This window comes from Rissa tridactyla, chromosome 25 (assembly GCF_028500815.1).
Source record: "Rissa tridactyla isolate bRisTri1 chromosome 25, bRisTri1.patW.cur.20221130, whole genome shotgun sequence".
Taxonomy (NCBI): domain Eukaryota; kingdom Metazoa; phylum Chordata; class Aves; order Charadriiformes; family Laridae; genus Rissa; species Rissa tridactyla.
Window position 1 is genome coordinate 669,180 of NC_071490.1, and position 23,151 is coordinate 692,330.

At 69.4% G+C, this 23,151-nt stretch overlaps 2 protein-coding genes across 2 annotated transcripts in view; one reads left to right on the forward strand and one right to left on the reverse strand.

Moving 5' to 3' along the window:
- Positions 1-19,473, reverse strand: part of CACNA1A (calcium voltage-gated channel subunit alpha1 A) — a 30,125-nt gene extending 10,652 nt beyond the window's left edge. The window contains 25 exon segments of the mRNA XM_054183411.1: positions 38-179; positions 1,243-1,534; positions 1,536-1,617; positions 2,528-3,259; positions 4,198-4,304; positions 4,421-4,488; positions 4,568-4,685; positions 4,793-4,865; positions 4,990-5,121; positions 6,413-6,525; positions 8,279-8,391; positions 8,478-8,687; positions 9,780-9,871; positions 9,989-10,046; positions 10,129-10,244; positions 10,345-10,448; positions 11,137-11,235; positions 11,237-11,325; positions 11,821-11,973; positions 12,074-12,165; positions 14,425-14,531; positions 14,533-14,565; positions 15,228-15,333; positions 19,155-19,326; positions 19,329-19,473. Coding sequence (XP_054039386.1) covers positions 38-179; positions 1,243-1,534; positions 1,536-1,617; positions 2,528-3,259; positions 4,198-4,304; positions 4,421-4,488; positions 4,568-4,685; positions 4,793-4,865; positions 4,990-5,121; positions 6,413-6,525; positions 8,279-8,391; positions 8,478-8,687; positions 9,780-9,871; positions 9,989-10,046; positions 10,129-10,244; positions 10,345-10,448; positions 11,137-11,235; positions 11,237-11,325; positions 11,821-11,973; positions 12,074-12,165; positions 14,425-14,531; positions 14,533-14,565; positions 15,228-15,333; positions 19,155-19,326; positions 19,329-19,473 — 3,548 coding nt within the window.
- Positions 19,474-21,277: 1,804 nt separating this feature from the next.
- MAST1 (microtubule associated serine/threonine kinase 1) overlaps positions 21,278-23,151 on the forward strand; it is a 22,437-nt gene continuing 20,563 nt past the window's right edge. The window contains 1 exon segment of the mRNA XM_054183335.1: positions 21,278-21,324. Within this exon segment, the coding sequence (XP_054039310.1) occupies positions 21,278-21,324 (47 nt within the window).

Sequence of the window (23,151 nt, forward strand, 5' to 3'; positions counted from 1 at the left end):
CCCCCTTCCCCCCCCCGCCCCCCCTCCCGGCGCTCACGGGTTGGTGGTGGAGAGGATGAACATGGAGCTGTAGGGCACCATGGGCTTGGGGCCGTTCTCCTCCTGCCCGTCGCCTTCCTCCTTCTTCTCCTCCTCCTCCTCCTTGCGGGGCAGCGGCTCGGGGTTGGCGTTTCTGTTCACTGCGGGAGCCGGGGGGGGGGTGTGTGTGTGTCACCCCCCCCACCCTGCAAACCCCCCCCCCTCTCCGGGACCCCCCAAACACCCCCAAACCTTCCCCAGACGCCCAGGTCCACTCCCCAGACACCCCCCCTGCACCCTCCCGGACCTCCCAGGCCCCCCCACACTGCCCAGACCCCCCCTGAACCGCCCCCCCCCCGACACCCCCGGACCCCCCAGGCCCCCCCACCCCAGTCCCCAGACACCCTCCTGAACACACCCCCCCCCCCCAGACACCCCCACTCACCTCCCTACAACCCCCTGCATCCCCCCAGACCCCCCACAATCCTCAAGCCCCCCCACTCCCCAGATCCCCCCTGCACCCCCCCAAACACCGTGGACCCCCCCACACCCACTCTGAACCCCCAGGCCCCCCCACACACACACACTTCCCCCCCCAACTCCCCAGACCCCCCTGCACCCCCTGGATCCCCCCCAGACACCCCTGGAATCCCCCGCCCCCCCCCCCAACTCCCCAGAACACCCCCTGGACCCCCCCGGCAACACCCCAGACCCCCAAGAACCCCCAGTCCCCAGACCCCCCCTTAACCCCCCCCACTCCCCAGATCCCCTCTGCATGCCCCCCGAACTCCACGGACCCCCCCCCCCGAGCCCCCAGGACCCCTCCACCCCGCATTCTCCCCCACTCCCCAGACCACCCTGCACCCCCCTGGAACCCCCCCAGCCACCCCTGCACCCCCCTGGAACCCCCCACTCCCCAGATTCCCTCTGCACCCCCCCGGAACCCCATGGACCCCCCCCCTCACCCTCTCTGAACCACCAGGTCCCCCCCCCGCACCCCCCCACATCCCTCCCCTGACCCCCCTGAACCCCCCTGGACCTCCCCCACTTCCCAGATCACCTCTGCACACCCCCCCCCAAACACCGTGGACCCCCCCCCCACCTGCTCTGAACCCCCAGGCCCCCACTGCCCCACATCCCCCCCCCACTCCCCAGACCCCCTTGCACCCCTCGGACCCCCCCAGACCCCCAGCCCTCTCAGGGAAGGGGGGGGGGGGTCCCTACCTTGGACCAGGGCGTTGGTGGGGGGCAGCGGGAGGGGGGGCGGGATGTCCACGGCTGTGTGCTCGGGTTTGCCCCCCCCCTTGGCGGGGGGGTTGTTGTGGGGGCCGGGGTTGGTGACCACCAGGCTGTTTTCGGGGGGCGGGGGGAGGTTGGGGGTGGCGGGGGCGCGGCGGGGGGGGCCGCCGGGGGGGCAGGCGGTGTGGTTGCCCATGGGGGGGGGCGCGGCGGGGGGGGGCTCGGCGGTGACCAGCTTGTTGTTCTTCATGTTGTCGATGTCCTCGGCGACGGGGGGGGTCCCGGCGCCCCACGTCCTGCTGGATGGGGCGGGTGGTGGAGAGCGTGGGGCCCGGCGGCCCCCCGGGGGCCTGGTTCTCCCTGGGGGGGGGGCAGGCGGAGGGGAGGGGGCTCAGCGGGGACCCCCCCGGCTCTAGGGGAGGGCGCTGAGCCGGGAATGACAGGGGTGGGGGGGCGGGATTCGGGTCCCCTGGGAGCTGGAGGAGCTGCCAGGACCTGGGGGGGTCCCGCAAGCCCCAGGGGTCCACCAGCCCCAGGGGGGGTCTCGACTGTCCGGGGGGGTCCCACCTGCCCCACGGAGGTCCCATCTGCCCCAGGGGGGTCCCACCAAGCCCCCTGGGGGGGTCACATCTGCTCCAGGGGGGGTCCCACCAAGCCCTGGGGGGGGGGGCCCCATATGCCTGGTGGGGGGAGGTTCTTGTGTATCGGGGGGGTCCCACCTGCCCGAGGCGGGGTTTCACCAGCCCCGGGGGGGGTTGTCACGTGCCCAAGGGGGCTCCTGTCTGTTGCCCTGGGGGGGGTCCCACAAGCCCTAAAGGGTCCCACCCCCCCCGGGGGGGGTGTCTCACCTGCCTCAGGGGGTCCCGTCTGCCCCAGGGGGGTTTCATCAGCCCCAGGGGGGGTCTCATCTGCCCAGGGGGGTCCTGCTACCCCAGGGGGTGTCCCACCAGCCCCAGGGGGGTCCCGTCTGCACTGGGGGAGTCCCACCAAGCCCCAGGGGGGGTTCCATCTGCCTGAGGGGGGGGGTTCTTGCATGTCCAGGGGGACCCCACCTGCCCCAGGGGGGGGTCCCACCAGCCTCAGGGGGCGTCTCATCAGCCCCAGGGGGGGTCCCACTTACCCCAGGGGGGTTCTTGTCTGCCGCAGGGGGTCCCACCTGCCCCAGGGGGGGTCCCACTTGCCCCAGGGGGGGTCTCACCAGCCTCAGGGGGGGTCTCATCAGCCCCAGGGGGTCCCACCAGCCCCGGGGGGGTCCCACCACCCCGCTCACCTCCGCCGCCGGTGCCGCCTCTCCTTGTCGTCCCTCTTGCCCTCGCCGTCGTAGCCGGCCGGGGTGGCGTGCCGATGCCGCCGCCGCCGCTCGCCGTCCCCGTGCTGCTCCCCGTCCCCCTCGCCCCGCGCTGCCCGGCCGCCTTCCCGGTGCCGCGGCCGCCGCTCGGGCCGCCCGCCCTCCTCGCCCTCCTCGGCCGCCCGCCGGTGGCCCCGGTGCCGCCGATGCTCCCGCTCGTGCTGGGGCGAGCCGGCGCGGCCATCCCGGCTACCGCCCGGCCGGTGCCGGCGCTCGGCGGCCGTTTTGAGGCGCTCGGCGTCGGCGTAGCCGCGCTCCTGGCTGGGCTCCCGCTCGGGCTCGCGGCTAACGCTGCGGGGCCGGCGGCCGTCGGGGTCCCCGGGCCGGGGTCCGCCGGGGTCCGGGTAGCGCGGCTGCCGGCGCAGCTCCTCGGCGCGGGGCTGGCCGAAGCGGGGCTCCGGCGGGGGCTCGCCGGGGCGCGTCTTGTTGGTGTTGTTGTTGCGGTTCTCCTGGGGGTCCACCACCAGCGGGCGGTCCAGGTGGGTCTTCATGTCGGGGCGCAGGTGGCGGGCGTAGGGCACCTTCCAGCGCTCCTCGGGGTCCAGCTCGCTGTAGAGGGCCTCCCGGCTGGCCAGCAGGTTCTGCTTCCGCAGCTCGCTCGTCCGCTGCTCCCACACCGACTTGGAGGATTTCTGGTTCTTCTGCTGCTCCTTCCTGCGGCGGCAGCCACAGCCCGCGTCGGGGGAGCCGGAGGGATGGAGACGGGATGGAGACGGGGACGGAGACGGGATGGAGATGGGGATGGAGATGGGGACGGGGATGGGGATGGAGCCAGGGATGGAGCCAGGATGGAGATGGGGATGGAGATGGGGACGGGGATGGAGATGGGATGGAGCCGGGATGGAGATGGGGATAGAGATGGGATGGAGACGGGAATGGAGATGGGATGGAGATGGGATGGAGATGGGATGGAGCCGGGGACGGAGCCGGGGACGGAGCCCATGATGGAGCTCAGGATGGAGCCGGGGACGGAGCCCAGGATGGAGCCCGGGATAGAGCTGGTCTGAAGCCAAGGATGGAGCTGAGATGGAGCCCAGGATGGAGCCAGGGTGAAGGTGGGATGGAGCCCAGGATGGAGCTCAGGATGAAGCAGGGGACGGAGCCAGGGTGGAGATGGGATGGAGCCCAGAATGGAGCCAGGATGGAGCCGAGGATGGACCTGGGATGAAGCAAGGGACGGAGCCCGGGTGGAGATGGGATGGAGCTGAGGATGGCGCTGGGATGGAGCCCAGGATGGAGCTGGGATGGAGCCAGGAACGGAGTCGAGGATGGAGCCAAGGATGGATCTGGGGATGGAGCCGAGGAAGGAGTCAGGATGGAGCCAGGAACAGAGCCGGGGTGGAGCTGGTGATGAGGCAGAGGATGGAGCTGGGGTGGAGACAAGGATGGAGGCAGGTTGGATCCAGGGTTGGATCCAGGGATGGAGACAAGGATGGAGCCGGGGATGGAGCCGGGATGGAGACAAGGATGGATCCAGGGTTGGATCCAGGGATGGAGACAAGGATGGAGACGGGGACGGAGCCGGGATGGAGACAAGGATGGATCCAGGGATGGATCCAGGGATGGAGCCGGGGACACGAGGCCGCACTTACATGGTGACGGACATGTTGGCTGCGGAGAGCGGGCTCACTTCGGCCACCTCCTTCGCCTTCTGCAGCGCCAGCTTTTGGTTGGCGGCTTCTTCCTCCTCCTGCTCGTCCTGCAAAGCCCCGCGCCGTGTCCAGCCCAGCCCCGAGGCCACGGGCGATGGGCAGGGGGCTGGGGGCGGGGGGGGAGGGGGAGCAGCCCCCCCATGTCCCCGGCACCGGTCCTCACCTTGGTGAGCTCCTGCGCGTTGGCGAGGTTGTCCACCGCGATGGCCAAGAAGACGTTGAGGAGGGTGTCTGTGTGTCCCGTCAAGGCAAAGCGGGTCCCAGAGCATCCCCCCCCGAGCCCCAATCCCCCCGGCCCCCCCCAGGATACAGTTGCCGAAGAGGGTGAGGACGATGAAGTAGACGGAGAAAACCATCCCCCCCTTGACGCCGCCCTGAGATTTGATCCCGTCGTACATCACCGCGTTCCAGTCTTCGCCCGTCAGGATCTAAGGGGAGGTGGGGGGGAAAGAGCCGTGGGGGCAGCGGGGACCCCCCCTGGCACCCCAGTTCCTCGGGATCCCCAGGGGGGAGGTATGGGGGGCTGGTCCCCTACCTGAAACACCGTCATTATTGCTGCTGGGAAAGTGTCGAAGTTGGTGGGAGGGGTCCCGTCGTCAAAATTGAACCTGGAGGTTGGGGTGGGGGAGAAGCGGTGGGAGCCCCAACCCCGCCGGGTGCCCCCCAGCAGGGAACGGGGGCACACAGCCACCCCCACGCCGGGGGGGTCCCGTCCCCCACGCGGTTACTCACTGTCCCCCGAAGAGCTGCATCCCCAAAAGGGCGAAGACGACGATAAAGAGGAAGAGGAGGAAGAGGAGGCTGATGATGGACTTCATGGAGTTCAGGAGGGAGACCACCAGGTTCCGCAGGGAAGCCCAGTACCTGCCAGGGCAGAGCCAGGCTGCGGGGACACGGGGGGACAGGGGACGCGGGGGGACAGGGGACGCGAAGGGGACACGGGGGGACCAGGGGATGCAAAGGGACATGGGGACACAAGGGGACACGGCGGGACAGGGGACACAGGGGGACCAGGGGATGCAAAGGGACACAGGGACACGAGGGGACATGGGGGGACAAGGGGACGTGAAGGGACACAGGGGTGACAAGGGGACACGGGGGGACAAGGGGACACGGGGGGACACGGGGGACAAGGGAACGTGAAGGGACATGGGGATGCAAGGGGATACAGAGGGACAAGGGGACATGAAGGGACACTGGGGGACAAGGGGATGCAAAGGGACATGGGGACACGAGGGGACATGGGGGCACAAGGGGACATGAAGGGCCATGGGGATGTGAGGGGACACGGGGGGACAAGGGGATGCAAAGGGACATGGGGACACGAGGGGACACAGAGGGACAAGGGGACGTGAAAGGGACACAGAGGGACAAGGGGACAAGGGGGGACAAGGGGACATGAAGGAACACAGGGACACGAGGGGACACGGTGGACAAGGGGACGTGAAGGGACATGGGGATGCGAGGGGACATAGGGGGACAAGGGGACGTGAAGGGACACTGGGGGACAAGGGGATGCAAAGGGACATGGGGATGCGAGGGGACATGGGGGGACAAGGGGACATGAAGCGACACGAGGACAGTGAGGGGACAAGGGGGGACATGGGGACGTGAAGGGACACTGGGGGACAAGGGGATGCAAAGGGACATGGAGGGACAGGACAAGGGGACGTGAAGGGACAGGGGGATGCGAGGGGACCCGGGGACACGAAGGGACATGGGGACAGTGAGGGGACACGGGGACGTGAAGGGACACTGGGGGACAAGGGGACGCGAAGGGACATGGGGATGATGAGGGGACAGAGGGACAGGGGGATTCCAGGGGACAGAGGGACAGTGAGGGGACACAGCGACCTGGGGACGGGGGGACAGCGAGGGGACACAGGCGGCGAGGGGACGAGGGACGGCACCCCGCGATGGCTCCGTGTGTCCGCACGCTCTGTCACGCTCGCGCTGGCCCTGGTCTCGCGGAGCCCCGGGGACGGACAGACCGAGGGACGGGGGGACGGACCGACGGATGGACAGACCCACGGACGGACGGAGGGAGGGAGGGAGGGAGGGAGGGATGGACGGACAGGCGGAGGGAGGGACAGACGGACAGACAGGCGGAGGGAGGGACGGTGGGACGGATGGCACCCGCCCCGTCAGCACTTACTTTGTGACTTTGAAAATGCGCAGTAACCTGAGAGCTCGTAGCACGCTGATCCCGAAGGATGTTCCCGGCTTCACAACAGCCCAGATCACCTCGAAGATGCTTCCGATGATAACCTGGGGGGGGAGGGAGTGTCCCCGTCCTGTCCCCATCCCATCCCACCCCTATCCCATCCCATCCCGTCCCCATCCCATCCTGTCCCCATCCCCATCCCTATCCTGACCTCTTCCCCATCCTCATCTTGTCCTCATCCCATCCCCATTCCCATCCCTGTTCCCATCCCATTCCCATCACATACCCATCCCCATTCCCATCCTCGACTTCATCCCCATACCATCCCTGTTCCCATCCTCATCCCATCCCAATCCCCATCTCCATCCTGTTCCCATCCTCATCCCATCCCCATCCCTGTTCCCATCCCATCCTCATCCCCATCCCCATCCCATCCCCGTTCCCATCCCATCCCCATCCTCATCCTCATCCCCATCCTCATCCTCGTCCCCATCCTCATCCTCGTCCCCATCCCATCCCATCCCCGTTCCCATTCCCATCCCGTCCCCATCCCCGTCCTGTCCCCATCCCATCTCCATCCCCATCCCCACCCCATTCCCATCCCCATCCCGTTTCCATCCCCATTCCCATCCTATCCCCATCCCCATTCCATCCCAACCCATCCCATTCCCATCCTCGTCCTTGTCCCCATCCCACCCCATTCCATTCCATCCCCATCCCATCCCCATCCCATCCTGTTCCCACTCTGTCCCCATCCCCTCCCCATCCCCATTCCCCTCTCCATTCCCATCCCAGTCCATCCCATCCCCATCCCAATTCCTATCCCATCCCCATCCCGTTCTGTTCCCACTCCGTCCTCATTCCATTCCATCCCATCCCCATCCCCATCCCAGTCCATCCCATCCCATCCCCATCCCAATTCCTATCCCATCCCCATCCCATTCTGTTCCCACTCCGTCCTCATTCCATTCCATCCCATCCCCATCCCAGTCCACCCCAACCCAGCCCCATCCCAGCCCCATTCCCATCCCAATTCCTATCCCATCCTGTTCCCACTCTGTCCCCATCCCATCCCCATCCCATCCCCATTCCCATTCCAGTCCATCCCATCCCAATTCCTATCCCATCCCCATCCCATCCTGTTCCCACTCCGTCCCCATCCCATCCCCATCCCATCCCCATTCCCATCCCAGTCCATCCCATCCCATCCCCATCCCAATTCCTATCCTATCCCCATCCCATTCTGTTCCCACTCCGTCCTCATTCCATTCCATCCCATCCCCATCCCAGTCCATCCCATCCCATCCCCATCCCAATTCCTGTCCCATCCCTATCGCATTCTGTTCCCACTCCGTCTTCATTCCATTCCATCCCATCCCCATCCCAGTCCACCCCATCCCAGCCCCATCCCAGCCCCATTCCCATCCCAATTCCTATCCCATCCTGTTCCCACTCTGTCCCCATCCCATCCCCATCCCATCCCCATTCCCATCCCAGTCCATCCCATCCCCATCCCAATTCCTATCCTATCCCCATCCCATTCTGTTCCCACTCTGTCCTCATTCCATTCCATCCCATCCCCATCCCAGTCCATCCCATCCCATCCCCATCCCAATTCCTATCCCATCCCTATCGCATTCTGTTCCCACTCCTTCCTCATTCCATTCCATCCCATCCCCATCCCAGTCCATCCCATCCCATCCCCATCCCAATTCCTGTCCCATCCCCATCCCATTCCGTTCCCACTCCGTCCTCATTCCATTCCATCCCATCCCCATCCCAGTCCACCCCATCCCATCGCCATCCCCATTCCCATCCCGTTCCCGGCCCGTCCCCGCCGGCAGCGTCCGGACTCACGGCACAGTCGAAGCAATTGAAGGACGAGTGAAAGTAAGGCCGCGTCCCCAGCCCGTACATTTTTATAAACATTTCGGACATAAAGAGTCCCAAGAAAATGAATTCTGCATAGTCTGGGGGGGGGGGGGGAGAAGGCAGAGAGGGTGAGGGGGGTCCCGGGCCGAGGGGAGGGGGGGGGGGGCGGGGGGTGGCTACTCACAGAGGAAGTCGGAAAGCCAATCTGGCTGGTCGTAGTGAACGATAGCAACACACAGGGTGTTGAGCGCTACCAGACTGAGCACGGTCCAGTAGAAGGCCTGAGTTTTCACCATGCGGCGGATGTGGAAGCGCATCCTCCGCTCCCGCTTGTGGAAGAAGGTGGCGTTCTCCAGCTTGGCACTTTTGAGGCTGGCGCGGGCGAAGGGGGAGCCTGCGGGGGGGGGGGGGGAGACCCCGGCTGTCACCGCGGCACCCGCCACCCCCCACCCCGGACTGGCACCCGGCAACCCCTCCCAGCACCCCCCATCCCAGCACCCCCCCATCCCAGCACCCCCCAACTCAGCACCCCCCATCCCAGCACCCCCCATCCCAGCAACCCCCATCCCAGCAACCCCCAACTCAGCACCCCCCATCCCAGCAACCCCCATCCCAGCAACCCCCAACTCAGCACCCCCCGTCCCAGCACCCCCCAACCCAGTACTCCCCATCCCAGCACCCCCCAACTCAACACCCCCCATCCCAGCAACCCCCATCCCAGCACCCCCCAACCCAGTACTCCCCATCCCAGCACCCCCCAACTCAACACCCCCCATCCCAGCACCCCCCATCCCAGCAACCCCCAACCCAGTAATCCCCATCCCAGCACCCCCCAACTCAACACCCCCCATCCCAGCACCCCACATCCCAGCACGCCACATCCCAGCAACCCCCAACTCAGCAACCCCCATCCCAGCAACCCCATCCCAGCAACCCCCCAAACTCATCACATCCCCACCCATCACCCCCCCAACCCAGCACCCCCCCCATCCCGTCACCCCTCAACTCATCACCCTCCAAACTCATCACCCCCCAACCCATCACCCCCCCACCCTCCAACCCGTCACCCCCCCACCCATCATCCATGACCCCACCACCCATCATCCCACCACCTATGAACCCCCCCACCCATCACCCCTCATCTCCACACCCATCATCCATGACCCCAACACCCGTCACCCCATCACCCTCCAACCCATCACCCCCACTCGTCATCCATGACCCCATCACCCCCCAACCCACCACCCATCATCTCCCCACCCATCACCTCATCACCCATGACCCCCCCACCCATCATCCATCACCCCATCACCCCCCAACCCACCACCCATCATCTCCCCACCATCAGCCATGACCCCCCCACCCATCATCCATCACCCCATCGCCCCCCAACCCATCACCCAGCGTCTCCCCGCCCATCACCCCGTCACCCATGACCCCCCCACCCATGACCCCAGCACCTCCCCACCCCTCAGCCCCCACCCACCCACGGAGGAGATGTCGGCCAGCTGCTCCTCGGCATCCTCAGGGCTCAGCAGGTCCGTCTTGCTCTTCTTGATGGTGGCCCTCCGGAGAGCTCCCGCAGGGGCGAGGGGCAGAGGGAGGCGGGCGTCACCGGGGGTCCCCACCGGGACCCCCCCACCCCGGGGCGGCCTCCCCCCGGCCCCCGGGCCACGCGCCGGGGCAGGGCACTTACCATCGAAGGGGTGCCGGGGCTCTCCCTCGGTCTCGTCCTCCGCCAGGATCACTTCTTCTGAGAGAAAAGCCGGGGGCTCAGCGGGGCGGGGGGAAGTGGGGGGCTCCCGGGGGATGGGGGGGTCCGGGGGGGTCCTCACCCGCCTTGGAGATCCACTCCATGTAGCCGTTGAGCTCCCGCTCGATCTGCTGCTGCCGCCGCAGCTTCAGGAAGGCTCGGCGGTTTTCCACCCGCTCCCGCTCTTTGGCAAACTCCCTGCGGGGCCGGAGTCAGGGTGGGGGGGGCCGGGGGGGTGAGACCCCCCCCCTCCCACGAGCCCTGCCAGGTTCCCCCCCCCCCATCCCCAACCGCTTACCCAGACAGCACCCCCAGCACAAGGTTCAGCATAAAAAAGGAGCCGATGATGATGAGGGGGATGAAGTACAGCCAGTTCCAAGTGTTCCCTGAGGCATCGTTGCTCTGGGGGGGGGGGAAAGGAGGGGTCAGGCGTGGTGGGGGGGATCCCATCAGCTGGGGGGGGTCCGCATGAGCTGGGGGGGGTCCCACAAGCCAGGGGTATCCCATGCGCTGGGGGATGGGGGGGGAAGGAGGGGTCAGGGGTGGGGGCCCCCACAATCCAGGGGGGGGTCCCAATGAACTGGGGGGGTCCCACGAGCCAGGAGGGTCCCCATGAGCTGGGGGGGGGGGGACAGGGCACAGCCATGGCCCCGTTTCTGTGGCTGGCTGTTGCCCCAGGGGTGGTGTGGCAGCACTGGCGTGTCGTGTCCCCCCCCCCGCGGTGGGCTGGTGGCCCCCAAACCCCCTGGCGTCCCCCTGACGTGGGGGGATGTGGGAGACACGGGGGGGCCGGGGCGGGACGCAGAGTGTCCCTGCAGGACTCGGGGCTGCCGGCAGAGGGGGGACCCCAGCATCCTTTTTTTGGGGTACCCTCCTCTGGCTTTTTTTGGGGGGGGGGGGCTGCACGCCATCTCTCTTCATCCATGTTCACCTGCTGGGGTGGGGGGCGGCGAGCGGGGGACCCCCTTGGGGATGCTTTGGGGATACCCTCGGGGACAGCTTGGGGACCCCTTCGGGGGACGGAAGGCGGCTTCGATGGGGAAAGAGGGGAGGCGGGGGGGGGCGCCCCACAGGGCGGGGGGCGGCTCACATAGTAGAGGAGGTCTGTCCACCCTTCCATGGTGATGCACTGGAAGACGGTCAGGACGGCGAAGAGGATGTTGTCGAACTGGGTGATGCCGTAGTTGGGGGCCCTCCCAGTACTTCTTGCACTTGGTGCCGTTGGGGCAGATCCGCGCCGGCTCGTCCGTCCCGCAGGGGACTTCCACCTTGATCTCGTCTGGGGGCGGCGGGGGGGACACACGCACAGACGGAGCCAGGGATGGCTCCCACCCCCCGCTTTCCGACCCCAGACACCCCCCCATCATCATCATCATCATCACCATCCACCCCCCCCCCCGCCCCCCTCCGCCGCAGCCTCCCTCAGCCCGGCCCCCTCCATAGTGCTGACGCGGCCGCTGGGCAGAAATAGCTCCCGCCAATTAACGGCATCTTCATCAGGGGAGAGAAGTAATTAGGCCGTTCCATATCGGGCGCGGGCCACGGGCCCAGGGAGCTGGGGGAAGGCGGGGGGGGCGGAGGGGGGGGGGGGGAAGGAGGTGGCCCCCCAGCCCCAGTCCCAGCCCCCACAGCGGGCACCGAGCCCTCCCCAGTGGGGAAACTGAGGCAGGGAGGGGTGTGGGGAGGGGCGAGGAGGGGTGCGGGGGGGATTTGGAGGGTTCGGGGGGGATTTGGGAGGGGGTTTGGGGGGGGGTGGGGGCGGTCCCAGACCTACCCGTCACCAGGTCGAAGCAGGTGGTGTGAAATTTGCCCATATAAAACTCTAATCCTATGATTGCAAAAATGAGGATCGCGAAAAACAGGAGGAGGCCGATCTGCAGCAGCGGGATCATCGCCTTCATGATGGACTTCAGGACGACTTGTAAACCTGCGCCAGACGGGGCTGAGCGGCCGCCACCACACCCCCCCCCCCCCCGAACACACCCCCCCTCCCCGGACCCCCCCCCCGGACCCCCCCCGGCACTCACTTGGGATCCCCGAGACCAGCTTGAGGGGCCGGAGCACGCGCACGGCCCGCAGCGTCCGCAGGTCGAACTGGGAGCCCACCGTGGCCAGGATGCTGCGGGCGACAGGGGGTCAGCGGGTGGGGACCCCCCCCCCCCCATTGCACCCCGACGCGGCTGGGGGACCCCCGCCGGCCATGCCACCGCGAGCCACCGTCCCCATGGGCCACCATGGGCATGTCCCACGTGGGCCACCACGTGCCAGCCCGGCCAGGCAGCCCCCATGGCCATGCCATCGTGTGGCCACCAAGAGCCACAATTTCCCAGCCCGGCCACGTGCCCCCCAAGGGGCTGTGCCATCACGGCCACCAAGAGCCACCACAGGACTACAGAGCCACACATCCTCCATGGGCCACCATGTGCCCTGCGGCTACACTGTCATTGCCACCATGAACCCCCAAGTCCCTGCCACATGGCCACGTGGCCACAGCCATGCCATCACGGCCACCATGAGCCCCCGTGTTCCCATCACATCCCCACAAGACCACAGTCATGGCATCACGGCCACCAGGAGCCCTAACACCCCATGTCTGTGCCATCGTGGCCACCGCGAGCCCCCACATCTTCACCACTCTGTGCCATCGTGGCCACCGCGAGCCCCACATCTTCACCACATGCCCACAGCCATGCCACCATGGCCACCGTGAGCCCCCACATCCTCGCTGCATGCCCACGTGCCTGCAGCTGTGCCATCGTGGCCACCGTGAGCCCCCGCGTCCCCGCCGCATGCCCACGTGCCCACGGCCGTGCCATCGTGGCCACCGCGAGCCCCCGCGTCCCCGCCGCATGCCCACGTGCCCACGGCCGTGCCATCGTGGCCACCGCGAGCCCCCCGCGTCCCCGCCGCATGCCCACGTGCCCACGGCCGTGCGGGAGCGGGTGCCGGCGGCGCGGGCGGCAGCGCTGGGCTATATTTAGCCTTTCCGGGCCAAGCGCGGCGGCGCTGCCGGGGCTGAGGCTGGAGCCGGGCCCGGCCTGGGGGGGGGGTTGTGTCACAGCCCCCGGCCGGCACCAGCCCGGGGGGGTCCCTGAGGAGCCGGGGGGGACCCAGGTGCTCGGACGCAGCCCGGGGGCCCATTGCTGGCCCGCCCACGCCCCCCCCCCCGACCCCGCGATGGTCCCTTTCCTGCCGCCTGTTACCATGGCAACCGGCCAGCCCCATTCCACCCCCATCACCCCCATTCACCCCCATTCATCCCCATTCACCCCCATTCACCCCCATTCATTCCCAGTTACCCCATTCACTCCCATTCACCCCAGTCAGCCCCATTCATGCCCGTTAACCCATTCATTCCCATTCATCCCCATGACCCCCATTCACCCCCATTCATGCCACTACGGGTCCCCCCCCAGTTCATTCACCCCCATTGCCCCAGCAACATCGTGGCTCTTTCACAGGGGCAGGGCTTGTGCTGGGCGGGGGACAAGGCGGGGAGCAAAGTGGGGAGGCAGGTTTTCGGGGGGGGGAAGGGGGCAGGCAGGGAGCAAGGGAGGAACAGGGTGCAAGGGGTGCTGGGGGCGAAGGGCGGAGCGGGGTGAAGGGGAAACAGGGTGCAGGGGGAGCAAGGGGGGACCGTTTGGGGGGGGGAGCAGGGGAGTGTTTGGCGGGGGGGGGAAACAGGGTGCCTGAGGGAGCAGGGCGCAGGGGGCGGGGGCAAAATGAAGCAGCCAAAGAGCACCCCCCACTGCGGTCGAGCGCTCGCGGGGCCGCGGGGCAGGTACGGCACAGACCGGGCTGTGTGTCCCCCCCAACCAGCCCCGCTGCTCCCTGCCTCAGTTTCCCCACCGGCTCTCCCGGCAGGAGGGTGAACACTTGGAGGGAGCGGGGTGCCGTGGGCGGGGGGGGCAGCGACTGCCCGGGGGGTGCCGTGGCCGGGGGGGGTGCCGTGGCCAGGGAGCCAGGGCTGCTGCTGGAGCAGCGGCGGGGGTGCGTGAGCCGGGCCGGTGAGGTGGCGGCGCCGGGAAATATTGTGACAGCGTAAAGAGGCACTTGCTGCCAGCGGGGGGGAAGCGGGACGAGCCCCACAGGCCATAATAACGTCTCGCCCGGCCCCGCAGGCGCTGCTGACGCCCGCACCGCCGGCGGGCGCAGCCCGCGCACGGGGGCCCTGCACACGCGTGTGCACACATGTACACGCACGTGTGCACGCACATCCTGGGCACGCAAGGCGGGGGGCGTCCGTATGTTGCACGCCAGCACGCACACGCGTGGGTCTGCCGCACGGAGGGCGCAGGGGTGACACACACACACACGCGTGGCCGCGCACAGGCAGCCCCACGGCAGCGGAGCGGGAGGACAGGGACGGGGGCCTCACCCGGTGAGGACGACCACGAAATCCATCACGTTCCAGCCGTTGCGCAGGTAGGAGCCTTTGTGGAAGGCGAAGCCCAGCGCGATGATCTTGATCCCCGCCTCGAAGCAAGAAGATGCCGATGAAGTACGGCTCCGTGTCGTCCTGGGGACGGGGACAGGCCTGAGGCCACCGCACGGGGTGGGGGGACACGGGGACACCCCCCCACACACTCCCAGCCCAAGGGGTGAGGGGGGCATCAGGGCGGGCGCTGGCCCCGTGTGTCGTCCCCCCCGTCCCCAGGTGCTGTGGGCGGAGGCGGCTGCCGCTCCCAGCGTGGCCCAGATTCCCAGCAAGGAGGAAACTGGGACGCCGGCGGGTCCGGGGGGACCAGGGAGCCGTGGCCACCGTGTGCCGGGTTGCCGGCTGTTGGCGTGGTGCAGGCTGGCAGCCAGCCCCCACTTCTGCTGCCCACGCCGGGTGACCGGGGACCCACAGCAGAGGGTCAGGGACCCTCATCAGAGCCCCTGGGGTGGCCGGGGATCTGCACCAGAGACCCCACAGTGGGTCAGGGACCCTTGCCAGCGCCTCTGGGGTGGCCAGGGACCCTCGCTAGAGCCACAGAGGTGGCCAGGGACCCTCTCTGGAAACCCTGAGGTCGCCAAAAAACCTCTGCAGAGGCCCCAGACTGGCCAGGGACCCTCTCCAGAGCCCCCGGGGTGGCCGCAGACCCTTGCCAGAGCCACAGAGGTGGCCACGGACCCCCACCAGAGCCCATGGGGTGGCCAGGGTCCCTCTGCGGAGCCCCCCGCCAGCCCCGCGCTCACCAGCCGCTCCGACATGGGGGTCTTGTCCTCGTCGGGCAGGTGCTGCTCCAGCGCCAGGACGATGCAGTTCGCGATGATGGTGGCTAAAATCATGTATTCAAAAGGAGTGCGGCCGAGTCAAGGAAAATCCGGCTGGGCTGAGCCCGCGGGGGCCTGGTGTCCCCCCCGAACCGGGCCGCTCGGGGAAACCGAGGCAGGAGAGGGGCCGGGGGGGGCCCAGAGGGGAGAGGGGTTGGGGACCCCCCTGCGCCGGCGGCGGTTGCGGCAGGGACACGGGCCCCGGCTGCCACCAGCGCCCACGTGCTCCGCAGCTCATTAGTTTCCCATCAAAGGCGCGACCCGGCAGCCCCGGCTCCTCGGCACGACGCCTCTCGCCCGCCGCGAGCCGGCGGCGATCAAAGCACCGCGGTGACAGCGGGACCCAGGGAGACCTACATGGCACCCGCCTGGCCCCACCAGCGCCCGGGCAGGGACGCCGCCGTCCGCCTGCGGTGCCGGGGCCTGCGTTCGGTGAGCGCGTCCCCCCCTGCCCGGCACTGGCCCCACGGCACCGGCACCGCGGCCGCACGCAATGCCGGGCGGGTGGCGGGCGGTCGGTGACGGCCGAGCAGGGGACGGAGGGGTTAAAGACCCCCATCCTGCAGCCCCACGGCACGTCCTGTGTTACGTGGCTGTGGAGCGGGACCCCCCGTTTGCCACCGTTTTGTGCCGCCAGCCCCACACAGCCCCCGGGAGCCCCGGCAGAGCTGCCCCATGGCTATCTGGCATGGCTATCTGGCATGGCACGGCTTTCCAGCATGGCTATCTGGCATGGCACGGCTATCTGGCACGGCTATCCGGCATGGCACGGCTATCCGGCATGGCTATCCAGCACAGCATGGCTTTCCGGCACGGCTATCCGGCATGGCACGGCTATCTGGCACAGCTATCTGGCATGGCACGGCTTTCTGGCACAGCCATCTGGCATGGCACGGCTATCTGGCACGGCTATCCATCATGGCACAGCCATCCGGCATGGCATAGCTATCTGGCATGGCTATCCGGCATGGCACGGCTGTCTGGCACAGCTATCTGGCATGGCAAGACTTTCCAGCACGGTTTTCCGGCACAGCACGGCTACCTGGCGTGGCAATCCGGCTTCCCTACGCAGCCTGGCACAACCGCCTGCCACGGCCCTGCGGTCACGGGGCGCAGCCATTCGGCACGGCTACCTGCCCCGGCACGGCTACATGGCACGGCCATTTGGCACGGCCCTGTGGCCTGGCATGGCTCTCCGGCACAGCAGGGCCACTGGCCACAGCTCTCCGGCACAGTGAGGTTCTCTGGCACGGCTCTCGGCCACAGCACAGCGATCTGGCGCAGCTGCCCGGCACGGCACGGTTCCCGGCACAGCTCTCTGGCACGGCACGGTTATCCGGGCAGCGCAGCTCCCTCCGGCACGGCCGGCTCGGCACGGCGATGCAGCACAGCAATCTGGCACAGCGCGGCTACCGGCACCGCGCAGCTACCGACACGGCCACCAACACGGCTACCGGCAAGGCTACCCGGCACGGCACAGCTCTCCGGCCACCGGGACCCCTACGGGGAGCCGTGGCGCAGGAGGGGCTTTGGGGGGGCGTCAGGAGCGATCCCCCCCCGCCCCGGGTCCAAGGGATCCCGCCGCCCCCTCGCTCCCGGCCGTCGTGACGGCGGGGGAGGCTCCGCGCACCCGCAGGATGGGGCCCGCCGGGGCTCGGGGTGGGCGGCCGCCGCGCATCACCCTCCCCGGCACCCCCGGCACCCACCGGCGGGGCCCCCCCCGACCCTTCCCCGCCGCCACGAAGCCCCTTCCGCGCGGCAGGGCCCGGCATGGCGGCTCTCGGGGCGCCGGATCCTGCCCCCCGGGATGCTACAGCCGGGAGGGTGCTGCGGCACGGCCACGGCACGGCACGGCCACGCACCGGCAATAAAAAAACCACGCGGGCAATAAAAAAAAAACCAAAAACTAAACCCCCCTTTTCCCCCCCAGGCTTTGCTCCCCGTGCCGGCGGCCACCGTCCCCGCGCCAGGGCGGACATTTGGGTGCTGCACCGGCCGCCAGCCCCCGCCGCCCTCACCGCGGCACCGCGGCTGCGGCACAACCCCGGGCACCGGGCAGCACCCGCTGCCCAAACCCTGCCCAGTGCCGGGGTACGGGGGGATCCCCCAAAGGCTCGGGGGGGGGCTCGTGGCAGGGCCGGAGCCGGTGGCGAGCACCCCGAAACCGCGCCGTGCCCCCCCCAGCCCGCCCGCGGCCCTCATGGCCACGAGGAGCAGCGACGGTTGGCCCTTTCTGGGTGACAATGGCCCCCCCTTGGGTGACAATGGCCCCTTTTTGGGTGCTGCTCCCGGCGGAGGGTTTTGGGGCACGGGGGAGGTGGGGGGGGGACAACCCCAAGGGCAGCGATGACCCGAAACGTCCCCACACCCCAAAATGCCCCCGCGGGTGGGCTCTGGGGAGAGAGGGGGGGGACACCTGGGGACACCCCCAGCCTGGGGGCACCCCGGGGTGACGGAGACGGGCTCTGCTGGCACGGGGGGGGGGCTGGTGGGGCTGAGCCCCACGCCGAGGGGCGCAGCAGGGACACGGGGGGGGGCCAGGTCATCTCTCCCCCCTCCCCCCCCCCCCCAATTAGGGCACCGGGAGATGCTGGTGCAATGGGGTCCCCCACCCCCGGCCCCCCAGGATGGGCTGGACCCCCCGGGCACGGGGATGGGGACGGGGCAGGGGACGGGGACCCCAGCACGGGGACATGGGGACCCCAATGCGGGTCGGGGGGATGGGGACACGGTGAGGGACATGGGGACAGGGACCCCAATGCGGGTCGGGAGAATGGGGACCCCAATATGAGGACGGGGACACGGTGCAGGACACGGGGACAGGGACCCCAGCGCGGGTCAGGGGAGGGGGGACGGGGACACGGTGCAGGGCAGGGAGACGGGGTCCCCGGTGTGGGGACGGGGACCCAACGCAGGCGAGGGGAACGGGGACACGGCGTGGGGACAGGGAGCTGGCGCAGGGCAGGGAAACGGGGTCCCCAGCAGGGGGACGGGGACGTGGTGCAGGGCAAGGGGACGGGGACCCCGGTACGGGGACGGGGACCTGGTGCAGGACACGGGGACCACGGGATGGGGTTGGGGACCCCAGGATGGGGATGGAGACCCCAGGATGGGGATGGGGACCCCGCAGAGGGTGGGGACAGGGATGTGACATGGGGACAGAGATCCCGTGCAGGGCAGGGGGACGGGGACCCCAGTATGGGGATGGAACCCCAGTATGGGGATGGGGACCCCAGTACGGGGACGGGGACCCCAGTGCGGGGACGGGGACCGCAGTACGGGGATGGAGACCCCAGTATGGGACAGGGACCCCAGTACGGGAATGGGGACCCCAGTATGGGGACGGGGACCCCAGTACGAGGATGGAGACCCCAGTACGGGGATGGAGACCCCAGGTATGAGGATGGGGACCCCAGTGCGGGGATGGGGACCCCAGTGCGGGGATGGGGACCACAGTACGGGGATGGGGACCACAGTATGAGAATGGGGACCCCAGTATGAGGATGGAGACCCCAGTACGGGGATGGGGACCCCAGTATGAGGATGGAGACCCCAGTGCGGGGATGGGGACCCCAGTACGGGGATGGGGACCCCAGTGCAGGGATGGGGACCCCAGTATGAGGATGGGGACCCCAGTGCGGGGCTGGAGACCCCAGTGCGGGGCTGGAGACCCCAGTACAAGGACGGGGACCCCATGCAGGGCAGAGGGACGGGGCCGCGGGGCCGGGCGTGGGGTGCTGGGTGCTGGGCGGTGGGTGTCCCCCCGCGATGGGGGGGGGGTGTGTGGGGTGTGTGTGTGTGCAGAGGCAGCCCCCCCCCCCCCCCGTGCCCCCCCCCCCCAAAGGATATGGCCATTCGGTGATCTTTTTGGCGTATTTCCTCACCACGTTGTCCTCGCTGAAGAGGAAGAGGGAGCGGTTGACGGTCAGGCAGTTCTGCCGCACGGGGATGGGGTTGTAGAGAGCCATGGTGCGGGCGCGCTGGGCCATCGACTGCTTGTACATCCTCTGCGCCCCGGGGGGCCGCCCTGCCGGGCCCCCCCCGCGCCCCCGCACCCCGCCGCCGCCGCCGCCGCGCCGCCGCCGCCGCCGCCGCCCGAGCCGGGGCCGCCGGTTCCGCCGCCTCCCGCCCCGTAACGGGCCGGCACCTCGTCCCCGAAACGAGCCATCGTGCGGGGGGGGTCACGCTGCTGAGGCCGGCGCCGCCGAGAAAGCTCATCACATCCCATGGGCCGGGAAAAAGGAGGGGGGGGGGGGGGGGGGGGGGGGGAGGAGGGGGGGGGAAGGAGAAGGGGGGTGGGGGGAAAAGGGGGGGGTCCGTCCCGGCCGGGATTTGGCGGCGGGGTTGGGGGGCGGGGGGGGGGTCGCTCAGCCGGCGGGAGCGGGGACCGGCCCGAGCATCCTTCCTCTGCGATGCCCCCCCCCCGCAATCCGGCAGCGGGGGGGGGGGGGGGGGGCTGTCGGTGCGGCACCCCCCGGGGGGGGGGGAGGTTGGTGGGGGGGGGTCCCGGCGATGCGGATCCCGTGGGGGGGGCGCCGAGGTGCCCCGCTGCAGCAGCTGGGGGGTGGGGGGCCCGGCTGCGCCAATTCCTCGCCCCGAGCGGCCTCCGGGGAGGGTGTGTGTGTGGGGGGGGGGGGGGGGGGGGTGTCAAAAAAAAAAACCAAAACCCCCCCCCCAAAAAAAAAACCAACCCCCCCCCGCGGCCGGTGAGGCGCGTCCCGCCGCCCCCGGCAGCCGCGGGAAGGGGCCAAAATCTTTCCCCCCCCCCAAACCGCACACACACGGAAGAGAAAAAAAAAAAAAAAAAAAAAAAAAAAAAAAAGAAAAATTTTTAAAAATAAATTCCAAAATCGCCCAAAAATTAAAAAAAAAAAAAAAAAAAAAAAGGGGGGGTTATAAAAGAGCCGCGGCGAAAGGGAAAGGCGGCGGCGGGCGGCGGCGGCGGCGGGGGGAGGAGGGGGCGTCCCCCCCCTCGGGCACGGCGGGGCCGGGCGGGGGTCGCCGTCAGCCCCCCGGCAGCAGCGGGGCGGCGGGGGGCCATCGGGCCGGGCTGCGGCAGAGCCTCCGCGCTCCTCCTCCTCCTCCTCCTCCTCCTCCCTCCTCCTCCCGCTCCTTCCCACCCCCCCGCCTCCTCCCCCCCTCCTCCTCCTCCTCCCCCCCCTCCTCCTCCACCCCCCCCCCCGCCTCCTCCCCCCCCCCCCCCTCCTCCTCCCCCCCCCCCCCGCCTGCCCGCGGGGCTCTTCCTCCCCCCGCCGCCTCCTCCCTCCTCCTCCTAAAGGAGCGCGGTGCTGGGGGGGGGGGGGAGGAGGGGGGGTGGGTGGTTCAGGGGGTTTCGGGGGTGGGGGGGGGAAGTGATGGGGGGGCAGGGGGTGCTGGGGTGGGAGGAGGAGGAGGAGGAGGAGGGGGTCAGGGGGTTTTCGGGGGGGGGGAAGAGATGGGGGGGGGCGGGGGGGGCACGGGGGGGGGCCATGGGGAGGGAGGAGGAGGAAGGGGGGGGCAGGGGGTGCTGGGGGGGCAGTGGGGAGGGGGGTGGGGAGGATCTGGGGGGGGGGCGATGGGGAGGGAGGTGGATGGGGGGGTCTGGGGGTGCTGGGGGGGGGCGATGGGGGGGGGGGGGGGGGGCGGGGCAGGGGGTCCTGGGGGATGGGGGGGCAGCACCCAATGGGCCCCCCCCGGGCGCGGGCTCAGGCCGGGTGGTGGGACGGAGGGTCACGGGGGTGCAAAGCACGGGGGGGGGGGGGGACGGGATGCACACGGTGCACACGCGTGTGCAAAGGGGCACGGGCAGGACGGGGCGTCACGCGTGTGCACGGCCTCGTGCCAGCGCCAGCGGGGGGTGGGGCGGGCGTGCAAGGCCCGGGGGGGTGCGTGCGGGGTGTGCAACGTCCCCGTGCCGGGGTGTGCAACGTCCCCGTGCCAGGGTGTGCGCGGGTTGTGCACGGGGTGTGCAATGGCTCCGCGGGAGGGCGTGCATGGCTGTGCGCCGCTGTGCAACGTCCCCGTGCGAGGGTGTGACACGGTTTGTGCTCGGGGTATGACACAGTTGTGCGACGTCCCCGTGCGAGGGTGTGACACGGTTGTGCTCGGGGTGTGACAGTTGTGCGACATCCCCGTGCGAGGATGTGACACGGTTGTGCTCGGGGTGTGACACAGTTGTGCGACGTCCCCGTGCGAGGGTGTGTGACACGGTTGTGCTCGGGGTGTGACACAGTTGTGCGACGTCCCCGTGCGAGGGTGTGACACGGTTGTGCTCGGGGTGTGACACAGTTGTGCGACATCCCCGTGCGAGGGTGTGACACGGTTGTGCTCGGGGGTGTGACACGTTGTGCTCGGGGTGTGACACAGTTGTGCGACGTCCCCGTGCGAGGGTGTGACACGGTTGTGCTCGGGGTGTGACACAGTTGTGCGACGTCCCCGTGCGAGGGTGTGACACGGTTGTGCTCGGGGTGTGACACGGTTGTGCAACGTCCCCGTGCGAGGGTGTGACACAGTTGTGCTCGGGGTGTGACACGGTTGTGCTTGGGGTGTGACACGGTTGTGCGACGTCCCCGTGCGAGGCCGTGCAGGGCCACCCTGCCCACGCGAGGCCCCGTGCGAGGCCCCGTGTCGCACGGGGGGGGGGGGGGGGGGCAGGCTGATGGCCAGGGGAGGTTGGGGGCCCCCCCGTGTGTGTGTGTGTGTGTGTGTGTGTGTGTGTGTGTGTGTCCCCCAGCGGCAGCGGAATGAGGCCGGGGGGAGCCCCCAGCCCCGCGCCTGACGTCAGCGCCCTTTGTCCCGGCCGCGCTTTTGTCCCCGGCCACGCGCCGGCAGCGGCACGGGGGGGGACACACACACGGGGGGACACACACACACGGGGGGGGGGGGACATACGGGGGGGGACATCCCCCTTCTGCATCCCCCCCACCCCCAGCCCGGAGCGGGGCAGGGGGAGGTGCTCGGGGTCCGTCTCCATCGGGGGGGGGGGACACAGAGACACCCCCCCACTCCCCCCCCAGTGTGGGGCAGCTTTGCCATTTCTGCCCCTTTTCCCCCCCAAAAGCGCCCCCCACCCGCAGACGGGGCCGGAGGGGGGGGCGCGGGGGGTGGGACACACACACACACACACAGTGCGGGGCTGGGACAGGGCCACCGGCCCCACGGCCACCTGCCCCTGTGGCCCCGCTGCTGGAGAGTTGGGGGCACCCCCCAGCCCAAACACCCCCCCCAGCCCCACAGATCCCCCCAAACAACCCCCCGCAGCCCCCCCCAAACACCCCCCCCAGCCCCACAGATCCCCAGCACGTGTGTGCACGCCCCACACGCGTGTGCATGACCTGACATGTGTGTGCACGGCCCCACACGTGTGCGAATGGCCCCACACGCGTGTGCACGGCCCCCACATGTGCATGTGCACGGCCCCACACACCATGTGCACGGCCCCACACGCGTGTGCACGGCCCCACATGTGTGTGCACAGCCCCACATGTGCATGTGCACAGCCCCAGACACGTGTGCGCAGGCCCCACACACCATGTGCACGGCCCCACACGCGTGTGTGCACAGCCCCACAGGTGCACGTGCACGGCCCCGCATACCATGTGCGCAGCCCCACACGCGTGTGCGTGGACCCATATCTGTGTGCACAGCCCCACACGCGTGTTGTACGGCCCCCCCCACACGTGCACAGCCCCACACGCGTGTGCGGGGCCCGTCGCCCCGTCCCGGCACGTGTGTGCATGGCGGCCCGCGCGTGCCGGCCGTGGGGCTGAGCGCAGCCGGACACCGGGCTCAGCCCTTTCCCCCCCCCCGGCCCGCCGCGGGGCCCCCCCCAGCCCGGCTCCCCCCCCCCCCCCCCCCCCCGTGTCCC